Raw genomic sequence first — 14645 nt, 5'->3', positions numbered from 1 at the left:
GCTCTAATCCTGTGCCTGGCAGGGCACAAGTGGTGATAAGGTCAGACAGGAGAGATTTGGATGCCAGCCCCTACAAGCAGCTTAGAAAACAAATCTTTCCTAGGAAAGGTTTCCTTCCCAGTGCAGACTGATTTCCTGCTTATGGTTCTTATTCCCTTCAACATATTCCGTGGCTCTGGAGAGATGCATTGCAGAGCTTTATCTGTTCCTGCTCGAGGCAAGTTTTGCAGAGAGACAGGAGTTGGGATGTTTCTGCAGCAGGAAGAGTTCGGCGCAGGCAGCCGTGCCGTGAAGTGGGGTTTGACTCTAAGTGCTGCTGAAGTGATGTGATTCACAGCTTTTGTAACTCCTTGCGAGTTTGCTGCAGGCATTAGCAAAGCTCTTGACTTGAGATGTTCTGCTTTGGAACCAGATCCCCTGACTGTGCATCCCTACCAAGTTACATTTGTAGCTTCTAGGTGGCTATAAACAAGAAATATTACAGTAATTGCTTTTCTAGCCCTGAATATTAGATGACACTTCAGTTTTAAAAGATCTGTCTACAAAATATCTTGAATATTTGCAGGAGACATTATGTTTTCAGCCACAGTGAAGGAAATTCTCTTTTTCTCTGGTCTATGAGGTGGCTTTGCAGGGTCTGTGCCCTGAGACACAACTGGAGGAAGCAGCCAGCTCTGGTTTTCCCTGTTTATTTATTTATTCATGCTGTGTTCTGTGCCCATTTAACTGGAGACTGTATTCTACATACAACCAGAAGGAGGGATCTGTTTCACCTCCTAGGAACTGCAGGTGTGTACCTGGTGGGTTTTTGGGTGATCCCACAGAGACTGTGGAGCATCCACTGAGCCCAGAGCTGAAGCCAGGATGTGATGCCTTCCCAGCAGTGCAGAAGCAGAGGTGAAAAGGTGGCATTTCCCAGGGGGCTGGGCTCTGTGTTGGGCACAGGGTTTGCCCTTTGTACAGGAACAGCAGAACAGTTCTGTATTTATTTCCTCCTGTACATGAGTGAGGACTCTTGAGACAGGAGCAGCTTAGGACTCTTTGGAAGTGGTGTGAAGGAAAGGCAATGATAAATCTTGTCTGTTATGCTAAGCTGTGCTTCTGAACTGCAGAGAGGGGGATTTGCTAGTGATCAGCACCGTACAAGAATGTAATCCCTCTGGTTTTTTGATCATCAAATTTATCTTCACTGTATCTGTTTCCTTGGGGAAGAATAAGCCAGCAAATGGAAAGGTTACATATTGCTCTATTTCTTAAACTTTTATTCTTTACTATTTTTCCAGCCTGAATGCTAGAAGGCGGTTTCATTTGCAGATGGGAAGTTGCACCATTGTTTCTTTTTTCCCCTCTAATTGCAAAAAGGTTCTGATCCTTTTCCTAATGAGGAATACTGCCAAGCTCACCTTAAGTGTTGCATCCTCAGGTCCTAGCTAAGCTCTCATTCTCTCTCCTTATTTTCTAATTACTGTTCTTTCTCTTTAAAATCTTTCCTCCTCAGTCTTTTTTGGCTGTATGCCACATGTCAAAACAGTGGTAGTCAGGGAGTTCCTAGAGAAGAAATAAAAGCAAATCCAGAGGAATACAAGACAGTAAGAGCTTAGAAAAAGCTCCTGTGCTGAGTAGTTCAAATTCTTGACATATCAGATGAAAAGAGTTGTTTTAAAATAAATTAACTTTTTCTTAAGGCTCAATAATTACAACCCATTATTATGTGGAGATTTTTTGGTTGGGTGAAAAAATCTGCAGGATTTGGATTACTCATGGGTCACACCACCTGGCATAATTCATGAGTGGTTCTGCTAACTCTGTCCTTTCCTTTGCTCATTGCTGCATTCTCTCTCCTGCTGGCCTGGCTGTGCAGAGGGGTGCTCTGCTTTCCCTGGGTGCCTGTAAGGCTGCCTGTGTGGTGCAAGGTGTAAGGCAGGGATGTTTCCATCCATGGCAGGGATGTTTCCATCCATGGCAGGCATGATTCCATCCATGGCAGGGATGTTTCCATCTCTCCCTACTGCAGTTTCCTCCTTGTTTTCACCTGGGCTGTCTCAGGGTGTCTCTGTCCCCACTCCAGGTGCTCTCATCCAGCCTCGAGGCTGGCAGGGCAGCACACAGTGTGTCCCAGGAGATTCTAGGGAGCATCCTGAGCCTTTGGAATGCACTGCACTTTCCTGGCACTGCACCATCTTCCCACAAGACAGGGAGTGCGGAGGTGCTTCTGATTCCATTTACAAACCATAATAATACATTTTTTATGACTGCTGAGTGCTGTGCTAATGAATGGTGCCAGTGTGAGGCTGAAGTCATCTGTTTCCCAGTGCAGGGGTAGCAGGGATGAGTTCTGTCTAAGCCCACATGCATTTACTGTAACCCTAAGATAAGGGGGATACCCTTTAAATGTAAAATTTGTTGGCCCACTAACTCCTTGCCTGGGTCTGTGGCTTGCCAACCAAAGTGCTGTTTGAATTATTCAGAGAACACAATGTGTGTGAAGGGTGGAGGAGCCCACAGCCAGCTTTGTGCCAGCTGCTCCTGCAGTGGAATTTTATTTCCCTCCAGTGAAATCTCCTGGAATGTGTGTTTTGATCAGTATATGCAAATACTGTATAACTACAGATACAAATGTACAAAAAATTATTTTTGGGAGAAAGTTTAAAAATTTAAAATATTTTTTTCCATTCTAAATGATAAAAAACAAAAGTGAAAATTAAGAAAACTGTGTGAAGAAAAAAAAATCTGGAAGTTTTGGTGTACAACTGAGGAGTTGCTCAATTATTCAGACATACTGAAATATTTGTGTTTCATATTATTCTATGTGGTTCTTGATAACTGTTCAGTTGGGTTCTCTCCACCATGACCAGCCCCTTTTCCAAGGATAAATATTCCAGGCCCTGCTGTGACCTGGGGCAAGGACACAGTGGGAGATGCCAGCCCAGCCCTTCCCACAGGTGGATCCTGCTCCAGGGCAGTGCAGTGCAAGGCTTGGCTGCCTGAACACTGCTGCTCCCCAGGGTCTGTGACACCACAACTGTGTCACAGCACAGGGGACAAACAAACTGAGCACTGCTTCCGTGCTCCTCTCTCTGCCTTATCTCTGAGCCTAAGTGAGCAGGGCAGGGGCACTGGAGCCCTCTTCCCTGGCATGGAGATTTAAGGGAGCATCCCTAGGGATCCTCTCCACATCTCTTTTCTATTTCTTTTCATTCTTCAAACAAAGAAAATAAATATGAGCACGTGGCCCTGCTGCTCGCAGGGTAAGTCCCACACATTTGTTTAAGGCACATCTCACAGTGTGAGATGAGCCCAGGGCAGTGGGAATCCATCTCCCCTGGCTGCCAGGGCTGTGAGCACCTCGGGGCTCTCAGCTGGGTGGGACACAGGGCATGGAGGGGTTTGGACCTTGGTGCTGCACTCAGAGCTGGGGCTGCTTCTGCTCAGCCATGTCCAGGAGCAGGGATGGGCTGCAGGGGCGGATCAAAGCCTGATGTGCAGGGACAGCAGGGACTCACCAAAGGGCACTGGAGAGTTTGCAGGAGGAGTTGAGCGTGGCTGAGATGGTGTCAGCAGAGGACAGGGACAGGGACAGGCCCTGCTGCTGTTTCAGCTTCAAAAGGCAGCCCCAGGTGTGCTGGAGGTCACCGAGTCAAATCTGCAGCAAAGACATAACCATGGACTTTGCTGGCCACTTGTGTTAGACCTAGAAAAATCTCTAGAGAAAACACAATGGGACTTCCAGGCTGGCAGAAGCTGGCTGGAGCCAGAGTTTCAGGATCTCTTGGCAGGAGCTCACAGGCTTCTGGCTGAACCAGGCAGAGCAGAATCCACTGTGTGTGCTTTGCCTTCCACAAAGCCAGGCAGCTTCAAGAAAAACACTTCCATGCTCTGCAGTGGAGGCTGGCATTGCTCAGCACTTCCTCAGCAACAACTCCAAGATGAGGTTTTTGCTAACTCAGGTTGCACAGGCTCCAGCAATTTCCTGACTGTTCTGCACAACTGTAACATGTTCTGGCACAGATTTGGAGTGACAAAACAGAGCAGGGAGGGGGCACGACAAGGCTGAGAATACCACGTCATGTTTGAAAAACATTAAATAAATGAATTGCAATCAATTGCTCTCATGCTCATCTTCATGTATGACACCAGCTTTTACCAGCTGAACAGCTGGCACCAGAGTCCTGGATTTCCTCTACCCCCAGCTTGTATTTGCTGTGTGGCATTGAGGGAGGCCATGGCACCACATTATTTTATAAACAGCTCTTCCCTGTGTCCTTATAACACACGGTGCTCACTAAAGCCCAATTTTCAGGAGTACTCAGCTGCTGAAATCAATGAAGGCTGTGCTTCATTAGAGAAAGTGCTCAGTGGAGCCAAGTTCTCTGAAAAATAAAATCTCAGGTGTTTCCTAATGAATGCTTAAAACTAGCAGATGTTTCTGACCTGAACATGTCAGGACTGTTATTGCCACCTATAAAATGGGAATAGTGAAATACCTTTGGCAAAACAGCTGTAAAATGGGCCATTGGTATTTGTTGAGCATCTATCTGATGCTATCGGGAGGAGCTGTACAGAAAAGCCCTTGAGGAAATTAATCATTGTGCATTCAGAGGAGGCTGTGAATGGAGTGTCAGTAAACAAGGCCTAGGTCCACACTATGGACAAAGAGGAGCAAACAAAATCCTGAGTGGTTGCTCATTAGCTGAGCACCTTCCATTCTGTGTAGGGAAATGGGAGCATGGGATCATGTAATTAAAGATTGTATCTTGGCGTGCATGCACAAGAGGCCTGAATTAAGGTGGTGGCTGCAGCCTTAATCCTGGCCTTTCATAACTTCCAAGCCCTTGACTTTGTAACCTCAATAATGTTGCCTTAATGTATTTCTGTGTGCAGTTTAAATCAGGACCTGAAAAGGCACCTTCTGTTTATCAATGCTATTGTTAACAAATGGTTTTGGGATGAAAAATCAAAGCAATCTCTTTGCCACAGAAGCGCTTTCACACAACATATCTGGAGCAGCCAGCAACTTGCTCTGCTATTGTTTTCCTTCCTCTGCACCATCCCAGCATCCCCCAGCCTGGCACTGCCTTTCATCCCCACTCTGTTGCACAACCCCTTCTGCACAACACTGGACCACTTTGTTTTTGGATTCCAGAGAGATGCAGGAGGCAATGGATTACAACTTTATGCAATCAAAGCAAACAAAACAAGATTAAACCTTTCTGTGGAGGTCTTGTGGCTTGAAGGAATTGCTGGGGTTAATGGATGGGCCACTGCACCCAATATAGTTGACAGCACACCTCTCTTCACTGGTTCCTTGTGTTTTAAAATACCATAACAGTGACACTGAGAATCCTTTTCTCTTCTGCATTCTGCCATCCTTTTTCCATGGTGTTATTTAAGAGTGTTTGCCATTTTTACCCCCTTGATAAATGCTTCTGAGAAACTGGTCATTCATCAGAAGAATACACAGTACATTTAACTAATTTATTTGGAGGTAAATTAATGGTTATTATAAGCATCTCATTTTATTTTCTGGTTTTGATTAGAAGGACTGGTCAGTGCATTATTTTCAGACCTTTACATCTTGTTGTTTCTGCTGGAATTAAAACAGCAAATTATGAAATATGAGGGAGGTACTGAAGATTTGGGGCATTTTTATCCACTGGCTGTAAAAATTCTCCAATGTAACAGGAACACAATAGGAGTTGATGGAGACTGTCAGGATGTGATGGCAAATAGGGTACCCAGACTAGCAGTGTTTCTGAGGGGTTTGGGTTCAGTTTGTGCAGGTTTGGGTTCAGTTTGTGCAGTTTGGGTTTGGTTTGTGCAGGTTTGGGTTCAGTTTGGGTTCAGTTTCTGTGTGTTGCTGTCCTGGATTCCCAGCTGATGATTCCCCCTGTGTGATGATTCCCTGTAAGGGTGGGCAGGCCCTGGCACAGGGTGCCCAGAGCAGCTGGGGCTGCCCCTGGATCCCTGGCAGTGCCCAAGGCCAGGCTGGACATTGGGGCTTGGAGCAGCCTGGGACAGGGGAAGGTGTCCCTGCCATGGCAGGGGTGGCACTGGATGGGCTTTGAGGTCCCTTCCAACCTAAACCCTTCTGGGATTCTGTGCTGGCCAAGCTATAGGATTTCTCTCAGCTGTACCCTGCAGGCATCCTCATTTCCTGGAAGCTGAACCCCTGTGCCCTCTGCAGTGGGCGAGTGTGGGGGGTGGTTGTGCCATGGTTTCTGGTTCTGTGCTGTTCTCTTTGGCTGTTTTGTGCTTCCCCATGTCCCATTCCATCCCTTGGAGCTGCTGCAGCTGACAGCAGGCTCGGGCTGGAACTGAGAAAGAATTTCAAATTTACTTTTGTAGCTACTGAAAATGTATTTTTTTTTCCTTTAATTAGCTTCTTCCTTCTGCACCAGTGTTCCCAATCAAACGTGAATTGTTTGTACCTTGAAAGGCTCCAGAAGTGCCTTTCTTACAGTTCTGTTTGACACAGACCTTTGGCTGTCTGAAAAGTGAGCGGGGCAGACTGGCAGCTTCAAGCTTGATTTTCTAAATACTTGTGTTTAAAGTGGAGTATTACACTGATGTTTCATAACTGTTTGATGTTTTAAAAAATGTCTAATTTCTTTTTTCTTGGAGTGAAGGATAAATTGCTGGGCTGTGATATAAAGCTGTAAAGACTTTAGTGAGAACCTGAGGAGCAAATAATTGGAATATAGTTGTAGACTGTTACAATTGTAATTTGGTTTAACTAGCATTACAGTGTAAACTACTCCTGTTTTTAATAATCAGTTTTTAAAAGTTGTATTTTACTGAGGTCACATTCAGTGCAAATTCAGAAAATAAGTTTTTACAACATTGGAATTGTAGTGATGATCCACAAGGATGGTTTGGAAAGGTCAAGGCTTTAAATCCCTGAGCAGCACCTGAAATGTTCATCCAGGAAAATTTCTGCAGTGTATTTGCTGCACACTGTGCTTACAGTGTTGTTTTTCATCCAGCACTCCCACAGAAAAATGCAGTGATAAGGAGGGGAACAGAGTAATTCACATGTAATTTTTAAGGTGGTGTCAGAGGGCAGGGCTGGGCAGTGTGGGCTGGCTCTGGGGTGGGCTCAGGGGGCTGATGTGTGTGCCCCACAAACCCTGCTCTGCTGCCACTGAGGGCTTGGTGTTTAATCAGGGAGTTGTCATTTATGTAGCAAGAAGATGGACTTTGCTGAAATAAATCAGGCATAGCTCCCTGAAAGGCCTGATGAGAATGCAGTGTGTCCTTCAAGCCTGCTGCCATGAGAAATGGTCTGATGGAGCTGGATCATTGATGATCTGGGGCTGCTTCTCCTCCCCTGGGCTGGGCTGAGGCTGTGGGTGCTGCTGGAGCCTGGTGACTGCAGTGCCCTGCCTGCTCAGCACCACAGCCCTTCCCTGCCAGGGCACCTACAGCCTGATTAATGTGCCCAATAGAAATAAAACAAATGGAAATTTTTTTAGATTATACAGTACACTCATAAATATTAATGCACTTTTGTATTGAATTGCGTGTAATTACATATTTATACATTTAAGTCACCTTCCTGATACACTTAAGGCACTTTACTGATGAAAGATAGCTCTGAAAGAGAAGGTTTTAAACTGTGCCTAATATGTTTGTAGGATTCACTGAATAATGTGTGGGCTTGTGTGCTGGCAGGAGAGGAGAAAAACCTCCATTAGAGACTGAAAGTGTTCATGGGGTCTGCTGCTCAGGCTGAATCCACGCCATGGGTAGCTGCTGAAAAATCTGTCTCGACATGAAATATTGCTACATCTTCTTATCTATGTAGATAAGGTCTGTGCAGTACTGTCACCTTAGAGTAATTACAGCTTATTACTCTAATCATGATGATGCCTGAAGACTGTAATTAAGATTGTGCTGGCTAATGTACTAGCACACGGCGTGGTACAGCTATTGTCCTATCTAAACAAGGCAAAGATAAAAATGGGATGAGGGAGAAAGGGCAGAAGGGGGGAAGTGATTTATGCAGGGCTGTGTTCCCAGCCAAGCTCTGCCTCCACAGGGCACAGTCTGAGACAATCCCAGGCAGTTTGCACCTCAAACACCAGGAGAACACCCTGCCAGAGCTCTATTCAAGCTACTTTTAATGCATCTTGTCCACCTGTGTCTAAGTTTTATTCTTTTGCATGTCCTCATGTAGTCTGCAGATGAAGAATTCAGCACACGTTTCTATGCACACATTTATTTTCAGGCCAAGTCGTGTCTCTGTTGAAATCCATGAGAGCTGTACCCCACAGGTCCCTCACAAAGAGTTTGATCCCCAATATTCTGTAATTTCCCCACAGTGGTGTCAGCTGGTGAAAAGCAGACAGCTCTTCTGGAGGAACAGGGTTGTCAAACACCAATCCTTAAGGCTAAATTTCACAGCAAGCCCACCCACCAGACAGGATTTAAGGTCTCTTTCACAAGTTAGGCACATCTGGAGCTCCTTGGTGTCTTTTTGCTTTGAGCAGAAGAGGAACATTCCTTAATTTTGAACCCTCCTGCCAATCCTTCCTTCTGCCTTGGAAGGTGCCTTTCCATGCAGGCTGGGGAAGGCTTTGTGGATTTGGTGTCACTCATTTTGCCACAGGTGTGAGCAGATTCCTTCCTCCCAGTTCTCCTGGGCTCCAGGTTCTTCAGGTGTCTGACACCTTGTGAAGCCTCGTGCAGTTGTGTGGAACATGGGCTCTGAGGAAGGGTCATCCCAGGTACATCCACAGTGATCGGCTGAGTCTGACCCATCTCCCACCCCCTAAAGCTAATAGGAACCAGTTATTTCTTGATGGAAGTGCCTGGCCCCTTCAGACATTTTATAAGCTTCTGGAAGCCTGCCACTGTTTCATTTAGATCACTCACAGCTGGGAGAAAAATCCCACAAAAGCTACTTAGTCATTAGAAGAATTTTTTCCCCCCCCAGAAAGTTTCCCCTTTGTTCACTCCTTCAGCCTCTCACATTTACAGTGAATCCTCTTGAATAGCATTTGTATCTACAAACATGAGCTCTGTGTTTTAACAGAAGTCTTTGCTGTTATAATGTTCTACTCATTAAAACACTGGAATTTTTTTATGCTGACCTGAAAAAAGAATTGTTAGCAGCATGATAGCTATCCTAAGCTACAAATCAGTTCTAACATAAAATATCTGCTGTTTTATAACCTGCCCTTGCTGTCCAGGAGGTCCAGGTGTGTTTGTGGATGCTGTAGTTTTACAAAGCTGTTGATGGGGAGCACTGGTGAAATGGTTACTGCACCTGAGAATTTGCCTTCCTGCATTTATGGTGTGCAGCTAAACCTAAAACCTGCCTGGAAAGGGAGGCAGAAGGTGTGCCGACAAAAAAAAAGGGGTTGTTCCTGCTTTTAATTTCCTTGGGCAGCTCCATAGGATCCCTCTGCTTGTGCACAAGGAGATCCCAAAGCATTTTAGGAAGATCAGTGCTAATCCTGAGCTCTTTTTCAGTAGGGGCAGGGAGGGACCAGTGAGCAGACACAGGAGGTTTCTTAAATTACTAATCCTGTGTGGTAGCTAAGGATGCTCCAATTCTCTTTCATGAGGTTGGATAAGGCTCCTAACTTCTTGGATAGGACTAACACTGAGGAGAAAAACCCTGGGAAAAGTCCTGTGGTGTCTTAGGTGATGAAAAGGTATAAAAAATGTCTTATAGTTTCTGTTCAGTACTCCTGTCTTTAATGCCTGTAAAATCATTCCCTTTGCTAAATATCAAATTTGAACAATGACTGTCTTCAGTTTAATTAATCATCTCATTGGTTTCAGTTATGAATTTTGTGAAGCTCTTGTGTTTTAGAGAGTCATTTAGGGAGCAGTCTTTAATTAAAGCCAAACTGCTTTTTGCCTTTAGGCATGTTTTTTTGCATAAAAAGGTGCCATCATTTGAATGATATTCTCCTGAGCCTCAGTCTTTATGTGACACAGGGACCAATAGCCCTTGCTGCTGTCAGTTATAATATTAAGTGACTGTAAACAACAGCTGAAAACTCACAAGGTTACCCAGCACCTTATGGTGGGCATGGGAGCTTCTGGCCCAAGACAGGCACGTTAGCAGAGTGCTGAAAGCACAGCCCTGCTCCAGTACCCTCCCCTCCCAGGGCAGCAGCAGAGCCCACCCTGGGCAGCTCCAGGAGAAGGTGTGACTCAGCACGCTGCATTTATTGGATGCAGAATCTGCACTGTAATTAACATCTTCTCAATAGCTTCTCATTCTTCTCTCCTAATGAATTCTACAGCCTCCTCTTCCTCTGCCTGTAATTCTGTGCTGTTGAAAAAGATTTGTTTCAAGTAGCATTTATCTGAAATGAAAATAGGGATTCTGTGTGTTGCAGGTTATTTGTAAGAAAACAGCTGTGGGCTAAGTGACACAACTCACATTTGTGTTACAAGAGTGGAGCATTTTTAATAGACAACATTGATTCTGGGTGTTAAAGGGTCAGTGACAAACTTTTCAAATACAAGATGCTTTTTTCATGCACTTTTCACCCCTCTCCCTGAGACCTGGAAATCTACTGCTTAAGTCAGGCTTGAGGGAAGCATGCCCTGCAGTCAATGGAGATTCATTGGCCCTAATTGGATTTAGGTCAGCTCGTGCCTTGGCTTCTCAAATACAAGAAATAATAAGAATAAATATTGAAAAGTCAAGCATTGTTTAAATCAAAGCAGATTGTTAATTTAAGCATGATAAACAAATGCTGTCTTCTAAAATGTGTGCTCTCTTGATCCATGAGATGCTTATGAGAATTGAGGTTGACTATATGGAGTCTCAAGGGGGATGTTTCTCCTTCCATGCACTCACTTCATCCTGCCAATTTTATTTAGCATTTGCCTACCTTTTGATTAAGAGGACATCAGTGAAGGGTGGGTTTGTTCCTTTGCCCTGAGAGTGCTTTGCAGGTCACCTGGAACCAAACCAGAGCTGTAGTTTGACCATGGTGTTTTTCTCCTCCCTCTGCAGAAGGACATAGCTCTGAAACCTCAGGAACGTGTGGAGAAGCGACAGAATCCTCTAGCCAAGAAGAAAAGGGAAGCACTTACCAATGGGCTGTCATACCTTCCAAAAAAGAACAGGCTCCACCACCACCAGTACAGCTCCGACCGGGAAAATGACCGAAACCTGTGCCAGCACCTTGGGAAAAGGAAGAAGTTACCCAAGGGCCTCAGACAGGTGGGAGACAAGTTTCCTGCTGTGGGGAGGGAGGGCTCTGCCCGTTGGTTCATGGTATGTAGAAGTCAATTTCTCATTTTGTGGGATTGCTTATTTTAATGCTTTTGTAGTTGTTTTGTTCTTGGGTGTGATGTGGTGCAGTGTCCTACCACTGAGAGGGAGAGCAAGTGATGCTTCTATTGATGTTGATCTGATAAATGAATGTGTAAAAGTGAGAAGAGCTTTCCACAGGCTGGCTGTGAGACTGTCAGGGCCAACAAATGAGGTCTTTCTGTGGTTGTGAGGCCAACTTTGTCCTATAAAGACCTTCTTGTCTTCAGGCTTTGTACACAGAAGCAGAAGAGCCCTCTGAACATCCCAGGGTGAGGTGAGGCAATTGCAAGAAGGGCAGCTGTTAATCAAGGCAAAGCTGATTAGAGTGTGAGGAGCTCCTTTGTGAGGTGTCAGTGGTGCTGGTGTCTGCTCCCCTGGGTTACTGATCACCCACCCTGAGCAAGAATGTCTGCCTTCCCAACAGTGGTGGGAGTGAGCAGGCAACAGCCAGGATGGCAAAGCTGGAGGCTGAAAACGTTGGATTTGTCTTCATGACTGTGCAGTGTTGTGTTTCTTGTGCTTTTTAAGGAAGAAAGTGTGACAGGTGTGGTTTCTATAATGGTGATAATAGTACATAGTAGTAGTGACTAGGTCAGCTTTTGCCTGTTTTTGAGTGATATTAATGACTCTTGAACCAAAATTTAAGCGTTTAATGGAGATGGTTGATATTCATGGAATCAGTTTTCATCCTTGTTTAGTGCAGACCAAACCTTACTTTGCAGAGAAACTTGTAGCAAATAGTGAGAATTCACTGCTTCTCATTTTGTGAGCTCAGGGAGATGGAAGGAACATTGAGGATGACAAGTATGCTGAGTTAGAGAAGCTGGGAAGAAGTAGGTTTTCATGATAATTTTGAAGCCTATATGTTAAGCTGTATACAGGAATATAGTAAGAGATTATACAGTTCTTTAGCAGAGCAAAGAAATTGTAAAATGCCTGTTCCACACTACCAGCTGTTAAAGGTGTTTCTTCTGATTTAATTTTACTTGGTATTTCAAAGGAAGGTGGGGAAAACTCTTCAGGATGGTGATAATAGTACATAGTAGTAGTGACTAGGTAGCTTTTGCCTGTTTTTGAGTGATATTAATGACTCTTGAACCAAAATTTAAACGTTTAATGGAGATGGTTGATATTCATGGAATCAGTTTTCATCCTTGTTTAGTGCAGACCAAACCTTACTTTGCAGAGAAACTTGTAGCAAATAGTGAGAATTCACTGCTTCTCATTTTGTGAGCTCAGGGAGATGGAAGGAACATTGAGGATGACAAGTATGCTGAGTTGTATTCAATTTTGATATGCAGAGTTAGAGAAGCTGGGAAGAAATAGGTTTTTATGATAATTTTGAAGCCTATATGTTAAGCTGTATACAGGAATATAGTAAGAGATTATACAGCTCTTTTGCAGAGCAAAGAAATTGTAAAATGCCTGTTCCACACTACCAGCTGTTAAAGGTGTTTCTTCTGATTTAATTTTACTTGGTGTTTCAAAGGAAGGTGGGGAAAACTCTTCAGGATAGTTGATGCAATGATTCCATTACCAGAAGATGTTGAAGGTTGCTGTGTTTCCTTGACTGTTTCCTGTGTTCGCCTCCGTGGTCTCTGTTTGGTTTTGGTCTGTCAGACTGACTGTGTGCAGTGAGAGCTCTCCTAGTGGGGCCTGATGCCAGGTGGAACATTTCTGCCCAGAATTTCATCTGTGAAGGAATTTACCCTTCCTGCTGATGGAGATTATTTGTGAGGTTGTGTTTTTGGGAATGAATATGCATTGGCTTGGAAGGTATTGAGTTGACAAATGTCATGGAAAATGCTTTTCCTTTGAGCTGATAAATCTGAGTACTCTGCCTAATTCCTAAGGCATAAGACTGAGAGGAAATAAAGTATCTTGCTCAATATAAATGTGATACGTGTGGTAGGGGTAGAGCTTCTCAGATAACATTTAAGTCTTATGAACATTTAAGTCTTATGAACAGTCATACAACTTTGGCACTTAACATGGAAAAAAGATATCATGGAAAAGACTGCAAAGTTCTTTGGCAAGACATGTATAAGACATACAAGAGTTTTAGGTAAGCATTTTCTGACCTCTTTCAAGACAAATGGTGAAGAGCACAAAAGAATGAGGTTGATAAGTTCTGAGCATGTTTTTTTCCTGATCATGTTATGCTTTTTCTCCTGAAGTGACTCTTGGCTGCACGCCTTGGCTTGCTTTCCCCACCCAGGTCCATCCCACTGCATCCCTGGGCTCCTGAAGGGGAAGTAGACAAGATTTGCTCTTCAACCTTCTCAAACAGCAGTGAGCCAGGAGCTGGGGCCACTGTGGTTTGTGTGTGACACAGCAGGAGTGTCCTCACCTAAGTTCGGGGGATCTTCTGCATGTATAGTGTCCTTGCTATATTAGGGCTTTATATTTGATACACAAACAATTTATCCTGCCTCTTCTGTCCCTGGGGGAATCCTGCATTGTCACCTGTGATTACTGTAACTGGATGGCAGGATGCAATCTCAGAGCTGTCACTTGCATTCCTGTGCTTGCATAAGACCTTGGCTGCTGTCTGTCCTTGCTGGGAAATGTTTCATACCTGGAGATCTCACTCATAGTTTTTCCAGTGGTTAACAGTCCTGTTGGATATGCTTTCCTGTGAAATCTGTTATCTGCTGGAAGTTACTCTCACTGCAGGATTTAGGGTATGAAGCTCCCTTGTCAAACAGATTTAGCTGAAGTCAGCTATTGAAAGCATTGCTAATTAGTTTTCAGAGAAAATCCTTTCAGTATTCATGCAGGTATTTATCCAGCTCTGCTGAAATGCCTACAGGTTTATTGAAATCCAGAAAATGTGAAACTGTAGGTTAATTAAGGCTCATATTTTACTAGCGAGAAGACTTTTGAACTCTGCTTTGTGAGCTTTTATCAATGTACTTATTAAATGCCTCAAGGAAATTTTAGTTGGCGTTAAGCAAACATAAGACTCATCAGAATATTTCTCCAGCGTTTTAAATTTAATTTCCTTTACGTTAATTGGTGATGGCATGTTTTTATGTGCTTTCTGTAAAAATCATTTGGAAATCTTAAAGTGAACATTTTTAAAGTAGTAAAAGGGTGGCAAACATTTTTAAATGGGTTTTAATGAGATTTTATTCCTCGAGGTCTGAGCACAGTGGGGCATACCAGGAAACTATGAGCTTTCAGGGCAGGAGGGTTGAGAGTATTTTGATAATGAGGGGGAAGGACCATTTCTCTTTGTTGAGTGGGTGTGTGATTTGAAAAGAGCAGAAGACATTGACTTGTGCTACCTCCACCATTTCCTTCACTGTTTTTCTTCATCTGGTGGGAGGTTCTTGCAGAAGAGGATCATCTGTGGATA

The 14645-nt window shown here is 44.1% G+C and overlaps 1 protein-coding gene across 1 annotated transcript in view; it reads left to right on the top strand.

The window, feature by feature from the left end:
- Positions 1 to 14645, top strand: part of AUTS2 (activator of transcription and developmental regulator AUTS2) — a 773887-nt gene that overhangs the window by 197291 nt on the left and 561951 nt on the right. Inside the window, exon 2 of the mRNA XM_039732931.1 lies at positions 10982 to 11191. Coding sequence (XP_039588865.1) covers positions 10982 to 11191 — 210 coding nt within the window. The remainder of the gene's footprint in view (positions 1 to 10981; positions 11192 to 14645) is intronic.

This window comes from Passer montanus, unplaced genomic scaffold (genome assembly GCF_014805655.1).
Source record: "Passer montanus isolate IOZ18808 unplaced genomic scaffold, ASM1480565v1 scaffold81, whole genome shotgun sequence".
Lineage (NCBI taxonomy): Eukaryota > Metazoa > Chordata > Aves > Passeriformes > Passeridae > Passer > Passer montanus.
Note: the sequence above shows the minus strand (reverse complement) of the source record. Positions and strands in the feature narration are given on the sequence as shown.